At 39.3% G+C, this 25,336-nt stretch overlaps 2 protein-coding genes across 2 annotated transcripts; one reads left to right on the top strand and one right to left on the bottom strand.

Moving 5' to 3' along the window:
- Positions 1-2,684: 2,684 nt before the first annotated feature.
- LOC116312791 (GTPase IMAP family member 8-like) lies at positions 2,685-25,069 on the top strand. Its single transcript, XM_039617183.1, has 4 exons — positions 2,685-2,716; positions 23,388-23,592; positions 23,847-24,043; positions 24,146-25,069. Exons 2-4 carry the CDS (start codon positions 23,468-23,470, stop codon positions 24,760-24,762), a joined length of 939 nt encoding a protein of 312 aa, XP_039473117.1. The 5' UTR covers positions 2,685-2,716; positions 23,388-23,467; the 3' UTR covers positions 24,763-25,069.
- Positions 12,366-13,586, bottom strand: LOC116312794 (GTPase IMAP family member 4-like). Its single transcript, XM_031730276.2, has 2 exons — positions 13,536-13,586; positions 12,366-13,431 (listed from the first exon to the last, which is right to left on the bottom strand). The coding sequence occupies exons 1-2, from the start codon at positions 13,552-13,554 to the stop codon at positions 12,734-12,736; spliced, it is 717 nt and encodes a 238-aa protein (XP_031586136.1). The 5' UTR covers positions 13,555-13,586; the 3' UTR covers positions 12,366-12,733.
- Positions 25,070-25,336: the final 267 nt, after the last annotated feature.

The raw sequence follows: 25,336 nt of genomic DNA, 5'->3' as shown, positions 1-25,336 counted from the left end.
GCTTTCCCCTCCTGAGACGCCTGACGGTTTGCCAGAATCTCTTCGAGGCAGTCCGAAAGTCTTTTTCCATGGCCTCTCGAACTCCTCCCACACCCGAGTTTTTGCTTCAGCCACTGCCCGAGCCGCATTCCGCTTGGCCTGTCGATACCTGTCAGCTGCCTCTGGAGTCCCACAGGCTAACCAAGCCCGATGGGACTCCTTCTTCAGCCTGGTGGCTCCCTTCACCTCTGGTGTCCACCATTTGGTTCGGGGATTACCACCACGGCAGGCACCAACCACCTTGCGGCCGCAGCTCAATGCAGCAGCCCGGCAATGGAGACGCTGAACATGGTCCATTCGGACTCAATGTCCCCCGTCTCCCTCGGAATGTTGTTGAAGCTCTGCCGGAGGTGTGCGTTGAAGATCTCGCGGACTGGGGCCTCTGCTAGACGTTCCCAGCACACCCTCACTACGCGTTTAGGTGCACCGGGTCTGTCCAGCGTCCTCCCCCGCCACCTGATCCAACTCACCACCAGGTGGTGATCAGTTGACAGCTCAGCCCCTCTCTTTACCCGAGTGTCCAGAACATATGGTCGCAAGTCTGGTGATACGATTACAATACACATACACATACACATATACATTAATATATTACCCTGTAATCAATAATATTTTATACATTTTACGCATTAACCCTCTGGGCTCTATCCTGGCCATTTGTGGCCACTTCACTTCTTCTTTTTTTGACTACTACACTGCAGTGGATCAAAAGAATGACACAGGTTTGATCTTAAGGATCTAATATTTGTGTGTGTTTGTGCATGACATTGCAACGCAAATATGTATTTGCAAGATAAACTGAAATAAATTATGACGCATCAAATATTACACAGGCTGCAGTGAATTTTTGTTGATACGGGCTATTGAGCTTTGAGTTTCCCAGTCAAACTTAGCTTTGAAGCACATGCTAAAAACACTTTTACTCTTGTACATTTCATAACAAGACACCATAGCCAAAATATTAACAAAATATATATTAATAAAAAAATTCAAAGCTGCAGCTGCAGCATATACAGCAACAAACACTGTTAGTAAATGTGTCTGGGAGTTTATGCAGGTGCAGAAAGTGCTGTTGCTTTAAGTAAGCCTAACAGCTTCCAGATCACTTATTTTTCTGGAAAGATGGTAGGAAGGGCATCACTGCTCATTTCTACAGTCTCCCAGATCTTGGAATACAAGCCTTTGTCCCATGAAACCACTTCACAGTACTAGGAGTCCACTAAAACCTACAAAGAGAGTGATCCTGGAAGAAATGGGGCGCACACTAGTGACCTCAACAATTGCAAGACAGCCTTTTCCCCGATGCTCAGATGGGGAAAAAAAGGAAGTTTCATGAAAACATTAGGACTTTATCACCGTTTTATCTGAAAAGTTAATGGTAATATATAACCTAACAGACTATAAAGAGTAAAAAATTTAGATACAATTTTGATTTTGATGAAAAGGACTGGTGCTATTTTAAAGAGTCACGTCGGTAAAAGTAGATAAATGTTTTAAGAAATATACATTTTATAGCATTTTGTGAACATACACAAAAAGTGGCCATTTTTGGCAACAAACAAGGGTGCAAAACGTTTCGTCGGCATTGTTGTGTTTGTTTGGGAGAAAACTTACAAACATACAGTACAGCACTTCAGGGTTACACTGCTAGCGATTGAAGATTTATGTAAATTCGACAAGCTAAACGCATTCTGTACTGTACAGCAGCAGTCCCCAACTTTTTTGCACCACGGACCACTTTAATGTCAGACAATATTTTCAGGGAACGACCTTTAAGGTGTCGCGGATAAATACAACAAAAGAATAAAAAAGAAACTGTGGTATTTTGTAAATATAATAATAAACGTAACTTGAGCTGTGCGCCAACAACAATCACAGTGACATCCTCCTCTCTGCTTCTTAACGCTCTCTGGTCGCTATGGTAACGGGTAAATAGTTCTTTCAAAATAAGACACACAACTACAACCATACATTTCACACCGGAGCCTCAACTCTCGCGGAACGGTACCAAAGGACTCCTATTAGGGACCGCTCCTGTACAGGAGACACTGGACTAGATTGATTGACAATGGTCTACAGCAATCAGAACACACAACATGATGTGCTGTAAAAAAAAAAAAAAGAAAAAAGAAAAAAAAAAGAAATCAGCGAAACAACCAGTGTCGCGGAAGGTGCGCCGCGTTATAGCGAGGGACCACTGTACACTTTTGGCCACGAACAATTTAGGGGATGTTGAATTTTTTTGAACAAACCCAGAGTGTTAAAAAAACCCCACTTAAAACCATTTTTATTTCTCAGCAGCATCAATAGGAGCAAAAACGCAATTTAGTTTTCGCTGTCAAAGTCGATTTAACTGAAGTTACGTGTTTCCGGTTACTGTGAAGGTCACGTGTTTCCGGTTACTGTGAAGGTCACGTGTTTCCGGTTAGTGTGGAGGTCACGTGTATCCGGTTACTGTGGAGCTCCACAGTGGCTGCAGCCAGGTGCTCTTGGGCTGTTTCCGGGCCGGCCAATAATAATGGCTAATAATAACGCTACACGGGTATTTTTGAAAACGCAGCTGTTTCGTCAGCATGTAAACGGCATTTCGAATCACTGAAAACGGCGATTTTTTAAAACTCCTTTTTTGTGTTTAAGTGTGGACGAGGAATACAGAGTTCATCACGCAACGTCAAAGGTATGTGCCTTTTTTCACGTCACGCTGTGCGCCACTTTATTGTTTACATGAGATGAATTGCAGAATGGCAGATAGAGATGAAATACTGTTAATCTGACTATCTGCAGGTTTTACATGCTTACATATACACACGCAGTTACTGTCCCTCTACTTGGAAAGGCAGACGAGTCACGCTGTGATTATTTTACATGTTGCTGTTTTTTTCCTGTGTAATAATATTCAACATTGTTATCAATACATTTTTCAACAAATGCCTCTCTGTGCAAATTGGGTTTAAAAACATAAACAACTGTGGGATGCTGTTTGTCCGTGATTTAGACAGGGGGAACAAATTACGGCAGGATCAGCCTGATATTATTTGTATCCCACTGTAACTTTACTGCATAAAGAGCTAACATGTCCAAAATGTCAGGAGTAGTTAGTCATTACAACAAGTGTTTGTGAACTAAAAATGAAGAATGTGGGATACTGTTTGTCTGTGATTTGGAGAGCCCAGCGCGGGAAACATATTCAGCGATGCTTCATCTCCTGCTTTGCGTTTGTGTGGGCGCCCCGTGCTAGCAGTGTCCAAGCATTGTTTTTTTTCTTTCTTGCTTTTCATACCGCGCCCCCCCTGCAATGGCTCTGCGCCCTCCCTAGGGGGCGGGCCCCACACTTTGGGAAGGTCTGGCTTAGCCCATCCTCGAACTTCCCCCACATCCATTTCCTGCAAACTACAAGGTCATAACCAAATAAGGACATTATCCTGACTGTCCTGTCCTCGTATGCCCTCACTATAGTGCCATCAGTGTCTATACTGTTATCCTTCATATAACCCTACACACAGACACACAGACACACACACACAAACATATATATATATATATATATATGTCAGGACACGTGATCAATGCACAAATGTAAAGACATTTCCATTATATGTGCCTCCCTCTCTGCAGACCCTTTCTGAGTATTCTTGTCTAAAATAGTTCCTGCCCAGTTGCTCACCTGCCAGTCATCAATAGCATGAATTTTGTAAATAAACCTTTTAAAACTTGTAATGTTTATCCAAAACATGACATTAGGTCAAATTTGATCTGTTTTGGAATTTCAATGTAGTAAAAATACTGTTATTCTTTTAACCTGAAATTAGTTGACTTTCCCAAAAGTGACCCAACATACACAAGAATGAAAATATTTAAAATACCCTAGTACAGCTTGTATCTTTGTGTAGGATCTAGGTCATCAAGGTCATGGTAGTTTACAGAGCATGGTTAGAAAGTGACTGGCCCATCCGAGAATCTTCTTCAGAAGTGAGAGGTGAAACATCTTCACGAAACTTAAAGACATCCTGTCTCTTTCTTTCCTTGCTCTGTAGACTCTTGCACAGGTCTTACAAAATTTCATACACTAAGGCTGTTGTGGATGAACTTTGATCACTGTCTGTGGAGAGGGTTTTAAATTCACCAGTGTGGATTGAAAAACTGGAAAATGGTGGTTTTAAGGAATCTTGAAACTTTTGAACTGTTCACACTCGTACTTGTTATGAGAAAGCGAAACAGACCTACAGTCTATGGTGTCCTGAGCCATTTGCACTTATGCACACCGTTATGCTCAATTTTCTTCTCGTATATGCTTTCCTTTGAACTCTTAATTATGCATGGGGGTAAATACAGTGTTCTGAAACTGAAACTAAATTAAGTTTTTAAACAATGTACACACAGAGGGGTGCTGCCTCTATCTGTGATAGTGGCTAGTGACCTACAAATCGTTTTGTTTACATTAAACATTGGGTTCATTTTGCAACAAACATTTTTTGAGTCAATCTTTTGAGAAAAACATTACAATACTACTTCAGATTAGTGAATGAAACGGACCTTAGAGCTGACTCTTTGAAGTGAACGACGCGAGCCATGTTTTTTTTCTTTCTCTCACCCTCTCTCCCGCCCTTTTTTTCCACGTCACTCCGCACGTGAGCCCTGTGCTTTGCGCTGGGCAGAGGGGGGAGGGGCGGTAGTTACACTCGCAGTAGCACAGGAACAGAGCGGGAGGGAAAGAGAGAGAAAGAGAGCCAGGGACAACAACGTCACATTAGAAAGGTATAGTAATCATCCACAACTATTTTCAGTTGCGGATGATAAAGGATTGAGAAAGTTTATTCATGCAGTGAATCCTATGTATGCAAGTCCAAGCAGGAAAACACTCTCCCAAAAAATCATCCCAGGCCCATATGACAGAGAATGTGTATCTTCTTTTTGTTTTCATATTTTAATTTATATTGTGTTGTGGTTTGCAGTGTTTTGTGTTGTTTCACTTTAAATTTGTTTAAAAGGAAAAAGCTGAAAATCTGAATCGTTAGAAGTTGAAATTTAAATAGTTGGTTGTTGTATTTTATAATTTATTTATTACATTTTATGTGGAGTAAATAAATAAAAGTATATTTACAGTGGCCCCTAGAGACAAAGCACGTACAAACTCTGAAGCACGTACAAAAACGGAGAAAACGCAGCGTCATAGGTGTACGCCTTTTTTGACGTCACACTGTTCGCCACGTTATTGTTTAGGTGAAATGAATTTCTACAATACTGTTACTGTTAATTGTACTCTCTGCAGTGTTTAAATGCTTACATATACACACACAGTTACTGTCCCTCCACACATACAACTCGGTTCTCCTTCTATGCCCCATCTTTGTTTACTATTTCCCACCGAGGCTTCTAGACTTCTGATTGGCCAACATTTCTACACGGTTAGGACTATGGTTGTGTCCAAATTCATGGGCTGCATCCTCCTGAGGACCCGGCCTTCGCGGTCTACGTGGGCCGGGTCCTCAGAAGGTCAGGTAGGCTGGAAGTAAACAGCTGTGAAATTGGACAGTCTAGCCTTCTGATTAACGTCACCGCTGTCTCGGTGGAGTTTAATAAACTCGGCCGTCTGCTCCTCCTGTTAAAATATAACAGGACACTGGCGTAAACTCTCGACCATCTCACACTTTTGTTTAATTGGTTTTCTGTTTGACGTTTATTCAGCTGTGTGAAAACCAAGGAGGAACCCACCCGATGGATTAATAAAGTTTTATTTTATCGAATCTAATCTAATATCTTTAGTCTCAGCCAAACCGGTTTACTCACGAACAAATAAAACACTGAAAAAGGCCAAACAATATCCTTTTAGGTTGTCTAAGTGACTTATATATTACGTTTAACCTGAGTAGCGAAAGTCCGCGGTGATCTGAAAATGATGTGCCGGGAGTTGTGCCATTCTCAGCGGCTTCAGTGACCCTCGAGCTCTTGGCTACCTATCGAGCTGGTGGGTAACAGACGTCTCCGAAAACTTCGAAGCACTTTTGCAAATATGCGATATCTTGATAAACCGAGCAGATATTTGAAGTTTACACAGCTACATTCTCGCCTGAAAATATGTTAAAAGTTTATTTTGTGACTCAGAAAGATTAATAAAAGTAATTTTAAAACTTAGTAGCGGCCGCCATTGCCGGAAACTGGAGTTTGGCTGGGCCGCGCTATGAATTCTGGGATATGGTGGGGCACGAAGGACACAACCGACCCATCCTTCAAATTCGGGGAAAAGGAGGACGCATTTGTCGGCTGCATTCGGAGGAGTCTACGAATTTGGACAGCCTTCGGCGCGTCGCTGTGACGTAATCGGTCTACAAATGCGGCCTCAGGAGGATGCAGCCCATGAATTTGGACACGACCAAAATCGCCACCTGCTGTTTTGGCATGTTCCTAGCAGCGTTTTCCTTCATTTCTGCGTTTACGTGTGGATGGGATTATTTTTTAAAACGAAAAATCTCCGTTTTCAAAGATACCCGTGTACGTGTGGACATAGCCTTGGTGTGTGGTAGTAACAGATAAATGAACATTTTTTAAAATTATTTGAATATATATGAGTGTTTGTGTATAAATACACAAACAATATACATATGTTTTCAACTGTGTAATTTAAGGGATCTAGTGTAGCTATGTACATGCTTTGGAATTTGTACTTGTGTTGGAGTTTGTACGTGCTTTTTAGAGTTTGTACGTGCTTTGTCTCTAGGGGCCACTGTATATATTTATTAGGGGTGGGTTTTAATAATCGATTCATCGATTAAAATCGATTCTGGCTTGGATAACGTGAAATCGATTAATTAAAATCCTGAATCGATTTTTTAATATAAATTTATTTTGCCCGAAATGCCAGAATCTCAGGTGAAACCTCACAAAATTTCAACAACCACCAAACAGCTAAGACAGTAAATGAGAGCAGGTACACGGATTCTGCACAAGGACGTAAACACACAGCGCGGACCCGCGGATCAGAATCAGTGAGATGTCGCCTTTCTCACCTGACGGGCGCTGCAGCTTTAAGCGGCTGCGCGCGCTCCCGCGGACGGCAATCACTTTCTGGCACAACAACTGCACGGACACGGTCAGTGCTGAAAGCCGACAGCTCGCTGATTCTGATGTTTCGGCGGGTCCGCGCTTTGTGTTCACGCCCCTTTTGCGCTGATTCTAAAGCTGTTAGTTTGATCTCTCTCCAAACAATATTGACCGAACCAGCAGCAAAAGAAGATCCAAACTACGCTTCACATAAACATCGTCATGAATTCACTCTGACTTTTACTGTTTTGCTTCCACCACGATAAAATCCCACTTCATGCACAGCTCTCCCTCTCTCTCTCTCTCTCTCTCTGTACTTCAAGAACAGTTTCCCGTCTAAAAATCTGTTTTCTGCATTATTCGCTTGCTTGTTACGCACAAGTCTACCGTTGTTTACAGCGCTGTCGGCCGCCTTTTTTTTTTTCGTTTTACATACTTCCGAAAAGAAAACCTAATTTCTGCCGTTCAATACTGAACAAATTTAAACTTTTTAAAATTATGCAAAATGCAAAACGCTTAGCCGTGTCTCTAATAAAACCGCTGTAACGTCAGAGGTATCATTCATAAGTTGATTAATGGTTTTCTTTCGTTTTTGATGTACTGCAGAATATTTTTATAAAATCCAGGCCAGGAAAACCATCATGTTTTTATCTTCAGCTACTTTGACACAAAGGCATCTGATGTGACGCTCACACCTTTGATAAAGTCTTGCGTGTGTCAGCTTCCTTTTTATAGATACAAAAATATGTAAATGTACTGATCTGAATTATAATATTTCTGACTGTCAAAATTTCCCAGATTCAAATTGAATTTAACTGAATCGAATCGAATCAAATCGAATTGAATCGAATCGTGGATCGAATCGATTCGGGACCTTGTGAATCGGAAACGAATCGATTCTAGAAATCAGTGACGATACCCAGCCCTAATATTTATGTATAAACATATATAAATAAAACGTTTTTTTTACATTGGTAATTCCTTTTGTGAATAATTTTATATGGTTGTTGATAATAAATTAATTAAAGCAGCAAAACAACAACAACAGTCGTGCAGTTTTGAAAAAAGATCTCCATCCACATGTAAACGCCAAAAACGCAGTCAAGAACATCCTAACCGTGTTGAAATTTTGGCCAATCAGAAGTCTAGGGGCCTGGGATGGAAAGGGTAAACATGGTTTTATGCAAACCTTAAGTACTTCTAAAAGGTTTTGTGTTTTACTGGAAAGGAAGCTAATTTTGTGCTCATCGAGTGCCTTCATCATTTCAGATGTTAATAACTAAATACAGTATTTTGGCTGTTGTGTAGTCCGACTAGAAAAGCTGAAATGAAACCTAGAGCAAATGAATAATCAATTGCAAAGAAACTCATACGTGCTTCGCATGCCCCAGGATCATGACAAGAACAGCCCTATCACTGACAAGAGGAGGCCCATACCCCCACAATATGCTCCAGATGAGAGAGTTTGGTTATCTTTCAGAGAAATAAGATTTAAATGTACAAAACTAGCTCCAAAGTTCCTTGGCCCATTTGAAATAAGTAAGGTTATCAATCCATATGCCGTGTGTTTGAAATAAAATCACTCTCCTCCAGTCCTCTTTTTTTTCTTTTTCTTTTGCCGTGTCGCATTTGGTTCTTTAGCCATCAGAATTTTGCTGGCCCTCACTAAAAATGTGTCTTCCTCTCCCCAAACCCTTCCTGAGTACTCCTAAAGGAAATAGTTCCTGCACAGTTGCTCACTTGCCAGCGATCAATAATAAACCAATAATTCTGTAAATAAATCTATTAAAACTTTTAATGTGTGCCAAAACATGACATCGGGTCAAATTTGGTCTGTTTTGACATTTTACTTCAGTACCTTCCGGGTCGGATCTCAGCGCCTTATTTCCATAAACCTACCCCATGAATGGAGAGGGAGAAAGACAGGAGGAGAAAACACTCAAAAACCACAGGCAGGTCAGCCCTGATAGTTGAACTATATATGCCACCAGTATTTTTTTGAGAATAGGAAACATTGTCCTTTGCTGCCTCTATCCTTGTCGGGGGCTTGTCACCTTTAAACCACCTTTTTGTTTACACAAAATTTTGGTTGTATTTTGCAACAGACACTTTTTCATGCAATATTGTGGTAAAAATATTACAACATTACTTCAGATCCTGAAAGTACTGTATGGTAGGGAGGGTAACAAAATTTGAAAGTCACTAATGATTAACTATGGCATTATAATTATATTTTTATAGCAGTGAGATTGGTGTGCAATAGTTCTAAAGGTTATATACTATTTTCAAGTAATGAGAAGGTCTTTTCCCTTTTCACATTTTTTCTAGTAGACCTTCAGAGGTTACATCACATAGCCTTACTAACTGGCTACAGAGGGTTCAGGTTTCCAGCTTCACCATGATTCTATGTTTCAGGTCAGCTGCTCCCATATGGAAAAGAAATAGTAAAAACTTATATGATTTACTCATGAAAGTGGCCACTTTCATGAGTAAATCATATAAGGCTTACGTGACTTACTCATGAAAGTGGCCACTTTCTCATTACTTTCATATATTTTTTTAGTAAGTATCCAAAACATATAAGTTTCATTATATAATTTTTCAAGGGATCTTATATCTGTTTTCACTCTTGTATGCTTTTCATACAAGTTTCACACAAGACAAATACAAACTTTATAAGATTTATATATATCTTTTCCATATGAGCTCTTTCACTCAACACTCCTTCTTCCATTGTACTTTGGGTTTGGTTCCCAGTCTCGGGTGGGGTTGTTGATATCTCCCCCCTGACCTGTCATCCTGGCTCTTCCATGCTGTAGCATTTTTGTTGTATTACCTTGTTGATCTCTGGCTATGATAGCAGTTAGTTTTCTGAATGCTGGATCGTATAGGATCACTGCAGCTATTCGTTGTTTCGCCATCAATATCAAATGCTCTGTATTGAAGATTCCATTGGTCCCACATCCTCTTCATGCGATCCATTCTGCTGGGTTACTTGTATAATAGCATTGCAACAGTGCCCTGTTCTCATCTGTCCCACTTATGCCTTTATGTTTCAGTAACCCACTAATCATCAGGGTCCTGATTCCTTGACACCTGACCCAGACCTTGTCAATCAGGGTGATGTCCGAGCTGCTATGGCTTCAGTTATCTGTCTCTTACTCATACTCAAGCTAGGCTTGGCTAACATAGGGATCTATCCCAGGGACCCTTACTGCATACAGACTTCCTGATTGGCCTGCTTTGTCTAAGACAAACTACCAATCTGCAGGCAACTTCAAGCTCTATATTATTTTCAGAACCTGACATAAATTAATTGATTATAATGAATTTCCTGAGAACGAGTCTGAACATGGAAACCATTGAAACAATTTTTACGTGTTGACCCATGCTGCTCAGAGAAACAAGATTGATAAAGCTGAAAGGCTCCAAACCTTTCAGCTTTATCAATCTAGAAAGTAATGAAGTTTCCTTTATTGAAAGTTTAATTTTTTAAGTTAAGTTATTAAGTTTAACTTTAATATTTCTATCCCAAAATATACAGAGTAAAAACAGTTGTGTAGTGTTACACACACACGCACTGCAGACAGATATGCATAATCAGAAACAGATGCTTATGATGAGTCTATGATAGTGCAGTAAGTATGAGGTGCTGTTTCAAGTGGTCCTTATATAGAGCCACATGACCAAGAGTGTGTCAGCAGTATATAAATATGTATAAATATCTAAATAAAAATTTCCCTCTCGCCCGTGTGGGTCTATCCTTCAAGCCTGGGTCATCTATCAAAGGGCATATGAAATTATGCACAAAAGGAATTACTAATGTTAAAAAATGTGGTTTTATTTATATATGTTTATATATAAATATATACGGTGGCCCCTAGAGACAAAGCAGAGAGAGAAAGAGAGCCAAGGACAACAACAACAGACAACATCGTCACATTAGAAAAGGTATAGTAATCATCCACAATTAATTTCAGTTGCGGATGATAAAGGATTCAGAAAGTTTATTCATGGACTCTCCCAAAAAATCATCCCAGGCTTATATGACAGAGTATGTGCATCTTCTTTTTGTTTTGCATATTTTATTTTATTGTGTTGTGGGTTGCAGTGTTTTGTGTTTTGCTTTGTGTTGTTTCACTTTAAATTTATTTAAAAGGAGAAAGCTGAAAATTTAAATAGTTAAAAGTTGAAATGTGAATCGTTGTTTTTTGTATTTTATAATTTATTTATTACATTTTATGTGGCGTGAATAAATAAAAGTATATTTACGGTGGCCCCTAGAGACAAAGCACATACAAACTCCGAAGCACGTACAAACTCTCTGTGTCTGATTTTAATTGTGGAATAGTGATGTGTTTCACTGCCCATTCCCCTCCCACGACTAGCTCACTGTGATAAGCAGCTGCTCTCAGAGCACGTAGCGCAAGTTTGAATCTTGCCCGTGGAAGCATGGTTTCAGCACACATTGCAGCTTCTTTGGCTGTTTTCAGCAGACAATTTCCCTACAGGGCATTCACCCTGCATTTTTGCAGGAAATGCAACTTTTTCTAGTTTAATTACACTTTGGATTCTGGGGTTTATGTGATCAGATAGTCTACTAGTCTCCTGAATCCACAGAAAAACGATAGTGAGAGATGCGTCATTCATTTCTTTTACAAATGCGTGTGTAATTCATAGAAGCAGTACTATCAAAACATTAATTCAGTAATTCCAAATGAATTTGGTCCATAAAAATGGGAATCCTGGCGTCAATGCCTATTGGCAGCAGGTACACCACCTGTCGAAACCGAAGTTAAGAGCAATAAAACCTTGAATTTAGTCACACTTCCCTGGTGTTTTTTAACAACAATGCAGAGAAATGTTTTGAAAAATCTGAAATTCAGAAGATTGACACAGCGTTGAAATGTCAGTATCAAGTGCCCCCCATTCCTACCATTTGCTTTTGTGTTGCATAAGGTCAGACAGAAAAACTATTTTGTACTTTGGTCAGCAGCCCAAAGAGTAACTTCTTATATTCACATTATTACACTCATCAAGAGAATAACATTCATTCTACGAGTTTGTGTACAAAACAGTAACATTAAATTTACATTGATGAGATTTATGTTACCTCAGCGTTGTTTTAATTCACCTCTAAGTAAGAAAAGTAAGTGAAATGTATAAAGAATGGAAAGGAACCCTCTTTTTTTTTTTTTTTTTTAAAGGAACATACATACATTTGACTCATGCAGAATCTATGTTTATAATAATAACAAAAACACAACAAATCAGGTATACATTTTTATTTGAGTTCACTTTCGTTTTCTAGAAGAAACACTTAACTTTTTAAAGCAATACTGTTAAAAATGATTTTAAATACATAAATTTATACAGGAATTACCCTTGTCTATTTAGTAATTAGTATGACATCCAAAACTTGTATTATGATCATTATTAAACTTTAACATACCTCTATTAGCACCCAAGGACACACTAAAAAAGTGTTTTTAGTTTACATTTATACTGAAAATCAAAGCAAATTAATGCTACATAATTATCTACATGAAATGTGTCTCAGGGATTTTTAATATATTTCATATTTTTTTGTATGTTCATATATGGCTGTCTTGTTTAGAATATGTTGCTTGTGTTTAGAAAAATTTATCATATTAATTTAATCTCTTGCAAGAATGGAATGAAAACGTAAAATGCTCTGGTGCAATGGAGCTAGGAACCTGTACTGAGCGACACGCATTCCCATTTTCCGTGCAGCCACCACCTCTTGAAACATCTCATCTGTGTAGTACGTGCACCTGTTCTCAGCCACCATGCGATCAATCTTGCCGATTAGCTCATCCACTTGCTTTCTGTCATTGTTTAGGTTATCAAAGACATGGAACCTTTTTCCACATCTTAGGATAATATCTTTAAGACCTTGTTGACCTTTATTTACATACTCTTCTATTGTCATGTCTCCAAGATCACCACCGCGGGTGAACAAGACAATCATGTAATGGTTAGCCTGTGGGCCAAACAGCTCCTGCAGGGCTTCCACAGAGTTTTTTTCTTCTTTGGTGAATCGACCGACTTGAATGACCAGAAGGAACACATGAGGACCTGGACAGGAGATTTCAACACATCTCACAATTTCTTTTTTGATCATTTCTGGGGATTTTGCCGTGTCCAAAATGCCTGGTGTGTCTACCACATTAACTACTCTGTTACCAAACGTCTTCGCATGTTGTTCACAAGATGCAGTCACTGACTCTGAACTGGGAGAAGAAATGAAATATTTATGTCCTAGAATGGTGTTTCCAGCAGCACTTTTTCCCACACCAGTTTTTCCAATCAGCACAATCCTCAAGTCAGAACCTGCAACACAGATCGCACCAAAACATTTTACCATGTCAGAAATCAGTAACTCAGCATCTCAGAATCTCGGTTTGGGATATTAACTATACACAGGTAGAGCTTACCTTGTGGAAATAAAGCCATATTTTAGTAAGTATTGTCCCTGTGGAGGTGAGAGCGACGAATGTGAACGTTTCTGTTGAACTCAATATTTATAGCTCCATAGCTGGCACGCCTCCAGTACTTGCAAATCAGGTTCTTGAAATATTTACAGAGCAGTAGGGAAATGGTAAGGAGAAGATTTGTAGCTGCTTATAGTATGAGAAAAAATGTTTTTTACAGACAACTGTATTTCTGTTGCCCTTGTCCTCACTCAACTGACCTGCAGGTGTATAAAGTATAATAATAATAAATAACAACTATATTTGTGTAACACTTACAAAAACAAACAGTTACAAGGTGTTTCATATTTTGAATAATAAACGTTTTGCATTAATACCAAGAAAAACTACATTAATACTACATAGTAAGTTGTATTATTAGTGAAGTTGTAGCTCTGAATGACAGATAAGTTTCCCAACAGGATCAATAAAGTATACATTATTATTCATCTAATAATAATACATTTTATTTAAGAGCGCCTTTCAGAACACTAAAGGACACTGTACACAGCAGAACAAAGCAAACATAAAAACAGGCAGTTTACAAAATCATAAAACCTAAAAATAGATTTCAAATAGGAGAATGGAAAAGGTTATGTGGGATAAGCTATTTTGAACAGGTGAGTTTTGAGTCTAGACTTAAAAAGATAAAAGGAAGTGATATTTCTTATATCAGGAGGGAATTCCAAAGTCAAGGAGCAGAGCAACTGAAAGCCCTGCTCCCCAGGGTGACAAGACGAGAAGAGGGGATGGAGAGAGAAAGAGAAGAGCAGTTAAAAGGAGTAAGTCCAGAACAACAAACTAGGTCCAATGTATGGCTCTTTATTTCTTTTGTTTAAAACCAAAACTATCGAGCCAGGATGAAAACTCTTTAGTGAGAGGACGATCACTGTTATCCATATGAATGCTAAAGTCACCCAGGAGTATTATATTAGGGGAAACAGTAGCCAAGTGGGTGAGCAGATTGGCAAAGTCACTTATAAAAGCAGAATTGGACTGTGGAAGGCGGTAGGTAACGTCTATAACAGTTGGAACAGATCCTGAGAGGTGACAAACAATGGATTCAAAAGAACTGAAGACAGGTACAGAAAACGGGGAGAATTTCCAATTCTCATGGTAAATTACCGCAAGACCTCCACCACAGCTGGACTCACGAGCTTGGCAGGTGTAAACAAACCCCAGGGGAGTGCCAAGAGCCCGCAGCCAAAACAAACAGGCAAGATGAACTAGATCCAAAGTACTTAGGCACTTGCGAGATTCTTCAAATTTTATATATAAGAGATAAAAGGAGATCGGTGGGTAGCGGCAGCAAGTCGGGGCAGCAAGTCCTGCCAGCATTCACTCAACCGGAACCAGAATGACATGACAAACCTTGGCATCTTCACCATTTAACCATTCACTGCACGTACAATATCTACATCTCATCAAACGTTTAGTAAAGAGACGGATAATATTATTTTATTTTATTTATATAAAGTCTTCATTTTACTATGCATGCATCTATCCCTCCCTCTTTCTATCCAATAATCTTCTACCACTCATGTAGGACCGGGTAACTGGGGCAGCAGCCTTAACAGAGAGACCCAGTTTATTGGGGGAAACACCCAGTCATTCCTAGGCCAGATATTATCTCACCAGTGTTCTGAGTGAACTAAAGGGCCTCCACTGAGTAGACCAAGTAGATCTATACAAGGACACGCCCAGAACACCTCACCTAGGAGTCACCAAGAAGACATTCTCTGCAGATGTCAGTGTAGCAGGAGGAATACATTTATTTATATTTCTTAAATGCTGTAGCTCAGACAGGCAACATTCTAAAAGTTAATGTGTCTGAATATGTCAGAAGTATGAAACTATTAATCATTTTTTTGACTCAAATCCTCAAAATCAGTCTCAGTGGGTCAACCCAGGGCTGAATCTTCCCAAAGGAATCATAGGCTCCTTAATGAATCAGCAAACCATGTTTGGTGGGACGGATACAGCACGGATAGGGATCATTTCTCAATACTCAAGAACATACTTCGCAAGTTCACATGGGAGTCAATAATTCTGGAGAACAGGAGAACGCAGAGCTATCATTCTACAATTGGAACGGGAGTGTACTTGATGACCTCACAGCACAAATCAGCTGTGATTAATAAATTACACGACATAAAAAAATTACTAATTAATTAATTTTAGACTTCTTTAAGAAAACAGAAAGATCACTTAAGAAAGTATTTTAAGCACTTTGACAAAAATTTCTTTTACATATGATGTGTTTTATAATGTCTAATAAGCTTCCTACAGTCAATATTACACAGGTATGCACAAGTCATACTGCTTATTTCAAAAACCAAACAGGTCAAGTGTAAGAAGGCTTTTATTTTTATTTTAGTAAACACTCAAAACTTACAATAGAAAGCTGGGGTTTGGCACAGAAGGACAAATATTAAAAACATCATTTGATCATTTCTGCAGCAGTCTTCAGGATGGGTTAGTATTAGCATGCTGTATTTTTAATCTTAGGTTTATTTCAGAATGGGCTGCACATTTTTACATCAGGGGATAAAAAGAAGCAAAATATTCAGTTAAGTAAACTGACAGCTCTCCAAGTAAGACTTCAAAGTTAAATAACTTGATCCAGTTACAGTGGCTTGCAAAAGTATTCGGCCCCCTTGAACTTTTCCACATTTTGTCACATTACAGCCACAAACATGAATCAATTTTATTGGAATTCCACGTGAAAGACCAATACAAAGTGGTGTACACGTGAGAAGTGGAACGAAAATCATACATGATTCCAAACATTTTTTACAAATAAATAACTGCAAAGTGGGGTGTGCGTAATGATTCAGCCCCCTTTGGTCTGAGTGCAGTCAGTTGCCCATAGACATTGCCTGATGAGTGCTAATGACTAAATAGAGTGCACCTGTGTGTAATCTAATGTCAGTACAAATACAGCTGCTCTGTGACGGCCTCAGAGGTTGTCTAAGAGAATATTGGGAGCAACAACACCATGAAGTCCAAAGAACACACCAGACAGGTCAGGGATAAAGTTATTGAGGAATTTAAAGCAGGCTTAGGCTACAAAAAGATTTCCCAAGCCTTGAACATCCCACGGAGCACTGTTCAAGCGATCATTCAGAAATGGAAGGAGTATGGCACAACTGTAAACCTACCAAGACAAGACCATCCACCTAAACTCACAGGCCGAACAAGGAGAGCGCTGATCAGAAATGCAGCCAAGAGGCCCATGGTGACTGTGGACGAGCTGCAGAGATCTACAGCTCAGGTGGGGGAATCTGTCCATAGGACAACTATTAGTCGTGCACTGCACAAAGTTGGCCTTTATGGAAGAGTGGCAAGAAGAAAGCCATTGTTAACAGAAAACCATAAGAAGTCCCGTTTGCAGTTTGCCACAAGCCATGTGGGGACACAGCAAACATGTGGAAGAAGGTGCTCTGGTCAGATGAGACCAAAATGGAACTTTTGGCCAAAATGCAAAACGCTATGTGTGGCGGAAAACTAACACTGCACATCACTCTGAACACACCATCCGCACTGTCAAATATGGTGGTGGCAGCATCATGCTCTGGGGGTGCTTCTCTTCAGCAGGGACAGGGAAGCTGGTCAGAGTTGATGGGAAGATGGATGGAGCCAAATACAGGGCAATCTTGGAAGGAAACCTCTTGGAGTCTGCAAAAGACTTGAGACTGGGGCGGAGGTTCACCTTCCAGCAGGATAACGACCCTAAACATAAAGCCAGGGCAACAATGGAATGGTTTAAAACAGAACATATCCATGTGTTAGGATGGCCCAGTCAAAGTCCAGATCTAAATCCAACCGAGAATCTGTGGCAGGATCTGAAAACTGCTGTTCACAAACGCTGTCCATCTAATCTGACTGAGCTGGAGCTGTTTTGCAAAGAAGAATGGGCAAGAATTTCAGTCTGTAGATGTGCAAAGCTGGTAGAGACATACCCTAAAAGACTGGCAGCTGTAATTGCAGCAAAAGGTGGTTCTACAAAGTATTGACTCAGGGGGCTGAATAATTACACACACCCCACTTTGCAGTTATTTATTTGTAAAAAATGTTTGCAATCATGTTTGATTTTCATTCCACTTCTCACGTGTACACCACTTTGTATTGGTCTTTCACCTGGAATTCCAATAAAATTGATTCATGTTTGTGGCTGTAATGTGACAAAATGTGGAAAAGTTCAAGGGGGCCGAATACTTTTGCAAGCCACTGTATGAAGCTTAACTAGGATGTTGGTTTTCTTCTGTGAACTAATGATTTACGTTCTGTCTAGGGTCCACCTGCTCTGTCCTGATTGAATGCTGCTCACAGAATCTGTCTAATTGCCAATCAGCAGAGCACTATACAATACCTATGGAGCCGTGTTTCATGGCCCTCTGGCTATTTTGATTGCCATACCTGTGCAGACTTGCATGCCTTTTGAGTTATGTGTTTTCTGTGTTTTCATGTTCAGACTGCCTGTAAGGGAGAGCTGCCTTTTGTTTTGAGTCCCTGTTTTTTCCTGTTTATGTGTTGTTAGGTAGGTTATGGTTATAGGTTGTATATTTTGCTTTCTCTTGAGTTATGTAAGTTCCTTTTATTGTCATATCAGGGATGTTTTGTTTGTCATGTTGGCCTTGGCTCTCCCTGAAGTTCACCCTCAGTCTGAACTATGACTTCAACGCTAGCAGGAAATTAACCTTTTAAAACTACCATCTTGGCTCCTCCTTCACTATTTACCTTTATGTTAGTCCCTTCTAACCCCTAGACTAGCCTGGGGATGTAACATAAACTGGGGGCTCGTCCGGGATTAAAACCTGTTCAATCTATTTTTAGATAGTGAAGGTTTAGAGTTGTTTATTTTTGCTGGTGTATTTGGCAGAGGGAGATAGTATGGCTCCGACCGGCTTTATGTTATGCCATTAGCTTTTCCTAGGTCACGGTTTCCTTCCACATAAAGCTTTGCAAAAATTGCATAAAAAGCAATAAAAATATAATAATAATAATAATAATAATAATAATAATAATAATAATGGATTGGATTTATATAGCGCTTTTCAAGGCACCCAAAGCGCTTTACAATGCCACTATTCATTCACTCTCACATCTACACTGGTGGAGGCAAGTTACAGTTGTAGCCACAGCTGCCCTGGGGCAGACTGACAGAAACACGCTTTGCCGATCCGATCAGCTGTTTGTAACACTTCCTAGGTTGGAATAGATGTTAGCGTGAACTATCGTATGTCCGCCATTACCTGGCCGAAACCGGAAGTGACGTCATTTTCGCGGAAAATTTAGTTTTCTATCTTCAGGGCCTTATAAGCCTATACTGGTGTTTTTAAAAGTTATCTTTGACTTTATTACTTTCTGTGTCGTTTCTGGGATGCTTAGAACTCAAATTGCACTGCTGGGAATAGTTTATTTTGATGCATATGCTGCTTATTTGCAAATTTGCAATATAATATTTATTTTGTTTTTCCTGCGGTATATAAAAATTGGTGTATCTCAAAAATAAAACTATGAAGACACTCAAAATAAATTTCCTGTAATTGGAAACTATTTTGTGCAACTTTTTTGTATTTACAGTTTTGAGCAATCAACCTCTTAAATTTCTCTAACTATAAATATATATAAAAAGAACAAAAACGGTTTTCAATTTTTTTGGAGTTTAGTGCACTTTTTTGCAATTTATGTAGTTTCTTTGGACTTAATGCATAGATATTATTAAAACCTGGGCTATAATGGTTGTATTGATGTATACTTGAAATGCTCCCAAAAATGGCTCTACAGCATGTAAAAATATAAAGATAAGCTCTGGCGGATTTGGTGCTATGGTAGGTCTTATAGGGTTAATAGGTCTGTACTTTGTTGCAATCCACTTGGTTATTGTGTCAGTCAATATTTCCGAGGCAGACTTACTAAGTCCCTGATGCTCTGTGAGTGGTTTGTCGCAAGCTGGGTGACACGTCAGCCAAAGTCCTAGCAGCATCCCCGACTGACGTATGCTTCGCGTCAATGTGATATTTTAAACTGGAAGCGCTTCAGTGAAAAGAAAATTCCTTCTTGCACAATGTTCATAATACTTTATGTCAGTCGACTGTTCTGTCTTGTTATTTTTTTAATACTCAAATTTCCCATCGAGAGGGCAAATGTACGTTTATCATCTTCCATATGGAGTTGATTGGTTGAGCTGCCTGTCACTACCAGTTCAACTGCCCATTTGTGCATGTGCGAAGGTAACTCTCCTTGGACAAACTGCCCGAAGTGCGTTGACAGAAACATCTCAGGGATTTTGAGTCATTCTGCACTCCAGATGCATTAATTGCATTAAAAATTTTAATCGCGTTGACCGTGATGGCGGATTAATTTGCGTTAGGGCGCTAATTGTGACAGTACTAGCACAAATACAAACAAAACTTTAAGTCGAAGGCATTTGGAACTTAAAAAAATATTGAACAAAACTGTTTTCTTTAAGTTGGTGTATAAAGCAACATTTTAAAGGAGTTCATCATTTTGGATTACTTTGTTTTGCCCTGAAACTTGGTATCTTTTGGTCTGCACAAGTGCATTAATATCAGGTGTCATGTCCTGACTAGCAGCCAATCTCAGAATGTCATCTAAGTGCTTATGTGTGAGCCTTGAGCACAGTGTTTTTTGATTGATGTTCATTATTGAGAAAATATACATTTTGCAGCACTCAAAGCACTTTACACAATATGCCACATTCAGCCATTCATACAAATATTTTCTTTTCTATTCTATTTTCTATTTCTATTCTTTTCGGTGCTTCCTAGCTAATACGTTCATAGTCCAGTGGCTGCATTGAAGAGCATCTTGGGTTTAGGATCTTGCCCAAGGACACTTGGCATGCAAACTAGGCCAGCCAGGAATAAACCACTAATCTTCTGATCAGTAGATCTGATTTGAAACTGCAAATTCTGTCTCAAGTTCACCAATTATCTTAAACTGTTTCTCAAACTCACATAGAAATCCTGCAATCTTGTCTTTATAATTTTTCATATGAGCATTAATGCCTGTTGGACATACCTTTCTTAGGCAAGGGAAATGTGCAGGGTCACCACTCCATGAATTGTTCAGTTTCATTGCATAGATTGGGAGTCACCGCTCCTAGTGCTCCGATTACCACTGGGACTACGGTTACCTTAACCCTTTCACAACTTCTCCAGCTCTTCTCTAAGCCTGTGTAATTTCTCGAGCTTCTTGTGTTCCTTCTTCCTGATATTGCTGTCATTCAGAATCGCTACATCAATCACAACGGCCATCTTCTTCTGTTTTTCTATCACCACCGTCTGTAGCTGGAAGTCCATCAGGATCTTAGCTCGGTCATTATCCACCACCCTTGGGGGCGTCTCCCATCTTGACCTTGGGATTTTCAGGCCGTATTGGGCACAGATGTCTCTGTATACTTGCTTATGGTGTTCCATTTATGCCCTGTCTGCTAGCATCTTGCACCCTGCTTAGGCTTTTAAACTTAATTATTTACATTTTTCGGTGTTAAGTGTTTCCAGTTCATTACAGATTCCAAGATAGTTGTTTTATTCGGCTTACATGACCATGGTTTTGCATTGCTGCTTATTATACAGACACTGCCACAGGTGTTTCCTGGTATTCATTATTATTTTTTAAGTTTGTTTTAAAAGGTTTTTCCCTGATTATTAATATAATATTAAATTGAAATACATGGACACAGGAGCAAGAGAGACAAGAGAAAGATAAAGCATGGCATGGTGGCATGGGCCCAGGATATACCAAAGAACATAACATTAAACCTCAAACAAATAAAAAATAATATTGTGTTATATACTAAAATATTTGAGATACCAGTATTTTTGTTGTCAATTGTCACACAGGGAATGTGATGGAATTAAGACAGCAAAGCCAAATGACTTTTACTGGAAGCCAGTGTAGTGAACATAACACTGGTATAATGTGCTCTCTTTTTCGTGTCTTTGTTAAAAGCCTTGCAGCAGCATTCTGGACTAACTGGAGACGGTCAAGATTCTTTTTGCTCAAACAAAGAAAAAGACTGTTACAGTAATCTAAGCAAGAAGAAATAAAAGCATGAACAATTATTTCTAACTCAGATTTAGACAAAAAGTTTGCAGTTTGGAGATATTTCTTAGCTGAAAAAGGCAGTTCCTAATTTACTGTCTAGAGTGTTGCTCTAGAGACATGGCAGAACGAAAAACAACACAGAGATACCTGAGGCTCGGGTGAAGATCTGTCTAACTAATTATTTTAACATTCTGGGTGTTAAGTCAAATTGTTGTATGTTGTCATTGTGTTTCTTAAATTTGTAAAGTCTTAGTTCAAACTATAGGATCAAAGACATTCCTTTGTCTGACCCCCTCCCCAGCCTCTCGAGGTTCTGGGAGGAGGCTGTAGTGTTTTATCACAAGCACATCCCTTGTGAAGATTCTGTTTGTTGTTTGGTAAACTTCTTGCCCTTTTATGGCTTCACTGTGTTGTGTATGGTGAACCAATACAGGAATTGAACCATATATTGGGTGTGGGGGAGATTACCCCCTTTATGACCAAGGATGTTGTGATCAGGAAGTCACGCACACAGAGAGACGCACACACTCACTCATGTACATGTACACACACACACACACACACACACACACACACACACACACACACACACACACACACACACATTCTTGCACACATGCTTACACGTGCACACACATACACATTGCCTTGTCTTTGTGACCAAGGGGTGTTTTACGAGGGGGGGTGCTTGTGTTGTGTATTGTAACAGTTTGTCAATAAAAAGGCTGCGAGGAGAACTGCTCTTTGAAGGAGTTGGTCTGGAGACAGGTGAGGAGCATTTAGCTTCACAGCCTGGTTCTGACCAAGCTTCCCTCATTAGCAAGTAAAAGACCGGTTGAAGGTGTACTGTCTTGTTTTCATTCTTCATGAGGAATAAGTCTCTAAACTAGCGGGGCCTGTGGAAACACAGACTGAACACTGGGTATAAGAACTGCTCCAATCACCTTTTTTCCAGTTGTTGAACCAGTACCTGCAACAAACAAACTTTATTTTTTCTCAAAATTGTCAGGCTATGATGAGAAAATGCACCTCTGAATATGATAATGACTCTGAATAAAATAGCGATTTATTGTTTTTGCTGCAAGTTATTAACAGTAGTTTTAAACAAATTTTAAATACACTGAGATGACATACCGAGACAAAAACTGTGTCATTGTCCATATACTTGTAAGTAACTGTTTGTGTTAATGGATGAAAATCCAGTTATTAAGAGAAAGGTTTTACCGCAAAGATGACAAAACTGAATGTTAGAAACGTTATTTATAGCTTCACACATGACACACCTCCAGTATTTGCATAACAGGTTATTAAAACACAGACAGAGATCAGCTTGCAGACAACTCGCCTTCTTCACTTTGCTAAACTGGACGGAAGGACTGAAGGACTATGTCTTCTAGTAGGTGAAAATTTTCTGTTAATAGTATTTTTAGTTGTTTTGCTGAAATGAAAAGAACTGGATAGCAAATGGACAATTAACCATGTAACTTATTGTTTTCACAGAAAGGAAGATTGTAGTTGTTATCCTGGGAAGAGATGAAGTCTTGAAGAAAGCTCTAATAACCAACATCCTGGGAAAAGATTTATCCAAACTAAATAAAAGACAAGCTCTGAAAAAAATTGAGATCTATGTAAATGATATATATGAAGTCATGTTTACGCCAGACTTGTATGCAGAATTTAAGGACATACAAGACTTATTGTGTATTAATCGATATCCTGACATGTGTTTGCTGGTGGTAGAACATGGCTTTTCACCAGACGATGTTCGGAAGCAGATAGAACATCTGAGCAATAAGACTGACAAACCTACAGAAGAGTTTATGGTTTTGCTTCCACTCAGCTATAAACCCACAGATTATCCGTTCATATCCTGCACCATGGAACAGGTTTTCTGTGAACTCGACAGACTGGCTGAAGGCAGAAATCTGATGCCAGCCAAAACAAAGTAAGGATGAAAAATAACATAATGCTTTATGGTATTTTTTATGTATTTGTGGGGGAAGGTTGATATGCTACTAAAACAAAGTTATTAAGGCTTTATTTGAACATTAGGTGCACAGGTAATCCTGTTGTGGTGAAGGTGTGTTCCCTGGCTCAGCTCCAGGGGAGGGTTGTGCAGTGAACTCAAGGCACAGTGTCAGGAAGGTTAGAGGATCAGGTGGACATGAGTGAACTAATGACGTTTCTTCCTTTTTATAGTGAGGTCAGAGACCAGAGACGGGAGAGTGCGCAGACAGCTGGAAAGCCAGCGGATGTGTGTGCCGAAACAGGAAAACAGCCTATAAGTGAAAAACCATTAAAAACCATTAAGCAACCACAGGAACAGAGTGTCAGGTCACGGCCCTTTGTACCTCTTCCACGTTTGTCAGAACCACGCACTGTGACAGGAATGCCAGGTAAACCACAATCTATACACTGTCTTTCAGACTTGTTCAGACTGATATCAGTTGGAAGTTCATTATTCAAAACTATGTTGATGTTTCTGAAATTCATTACAGGAATCAATACAATACAACACTTCAATACAGCGAAGCGTACCAGCAACAAAGTGAACCTTGTTCTCCTGGGAATGTCTGGGACTGGAAAGAGTGCGAGTGGGAACACCATCCTTGGAAAGCCAGTCTTCTTCTCTAGACCCAGTTCACAGCCAGTCACCAGAGAGTGTGAGATAGCAGAAACAGAGATAAATGGCAAACATGTGCGTGTGATAGATACTCCAGACATGTTTGATGATGAAATTGAAGAATCAGTTAAGAACAAACATCTAAAACGGTGCAAAGAGCTCTGTGAGTTACACCCTTGTGTGTTTGTACTTGTGATGCATATAAGCAGATTTACAGATGGTGAGAGAAACATACTGAAAAAACTGGAAAAAGCTTTTGGGAGGAACGTTAAAGAACAAACTGTCATCCTGTTCACTAAAGGAGATGATTTGCATCGTGCTGGAAAAACACTGACTGAGTTTCTGCATAGTTGCCAACCTGATCTGAAGGAAATGATTCAACAGTTTGGCAACAGATGTGTTCTCTTTGAGAATAACAGATCAGGTTCAGCTCAGGTGGAAAAGCTGCTGGACACAGTGATCATGGTGTTAGAAAAACAGCAGAAATTATAATGTCATGTATCAGATCATCATGTACAGTGTAAAGATATAAAAAGGTTTGACAATGAAATTATTTGATGTCTTAAACCAGTAGATAAAAATCTTATAATTTTCATTTTTTATGTATTATTTTACTTTATTTCCTACAAATCAGCAAATGAAAGAGTAATGGATTTATAAATTATATTGGGGTTTTTTGTTGTTGTTTTTTGTGAATCTTGGTCAAACAAATTAATAAAAGCTCTTAATTTTCTAATTTTGGAAAGTGCAATAGCAGCAAATTACTCCTGAATACAATAAAACTAAGTCATTCAGTGCATCTGGTGTCCCTTCAGATAAATAGATCATTGTTAGAGCCTTAGTTTTGTTTTTGGTCCTCTGTAAAAACATCTTAGGTATTCATGTTAATTTAATAGAAGTGAGGGACCTGTGGAGTCACTAGAGCAACTGTAACTGCTGATGTGTCGCCATCTACTGGACATTTGATTAATAGGCCAGAATAAAGAACTTTTGACGTTGCTGCACTACTTAATTTAACCTCCTAGGACCTGGCGTCCACATATGTGGACATCACATTTTGGGTTAG

This window comes from Oreochromis aureus, linkage group 9, assembly GCF_013358895.1.
Source record: "Oreochromis aureus strain Israel breed Guangdong linkage group 9, ZZ_aureus, whole genome shotgun sequence".
Taxonomy (NCBI): Eukaryota; Metazoa; Chordata; class Actinopteri; order Cichliformes; family Cichlidae; genus Oreochromis; species Oreochromis aureus.
Note: the sequence above shows the minus strand (reverse complement) of the source record. Positions and strands in the feature narration are given on the sequence as shown.

Bases quoted from the DNA above. Each gene is read 5' to 3' on its own strand.
- LOC116312791 (XM_039617183.1), top strand. From the start codon at position 23,468: ATGGTTTTGCTTCCACTCAGCTATAAACCCACAGATTATCCGTTCATA. The intron at 23,593-23,846 runs GTAAGGATGAAA...TCCTTTTTATAG, and splicing joins CTGATGCCAGCCAAAACAAA to TGAGGTCAGAGACCAGAGAC. The intron at 24,044-24,145 runs GTAAACCACAAT...AATTCATTACAG, and splicing joins CACTGTGACAGGAATGCCAG to GAATCAATACAATACAACAC.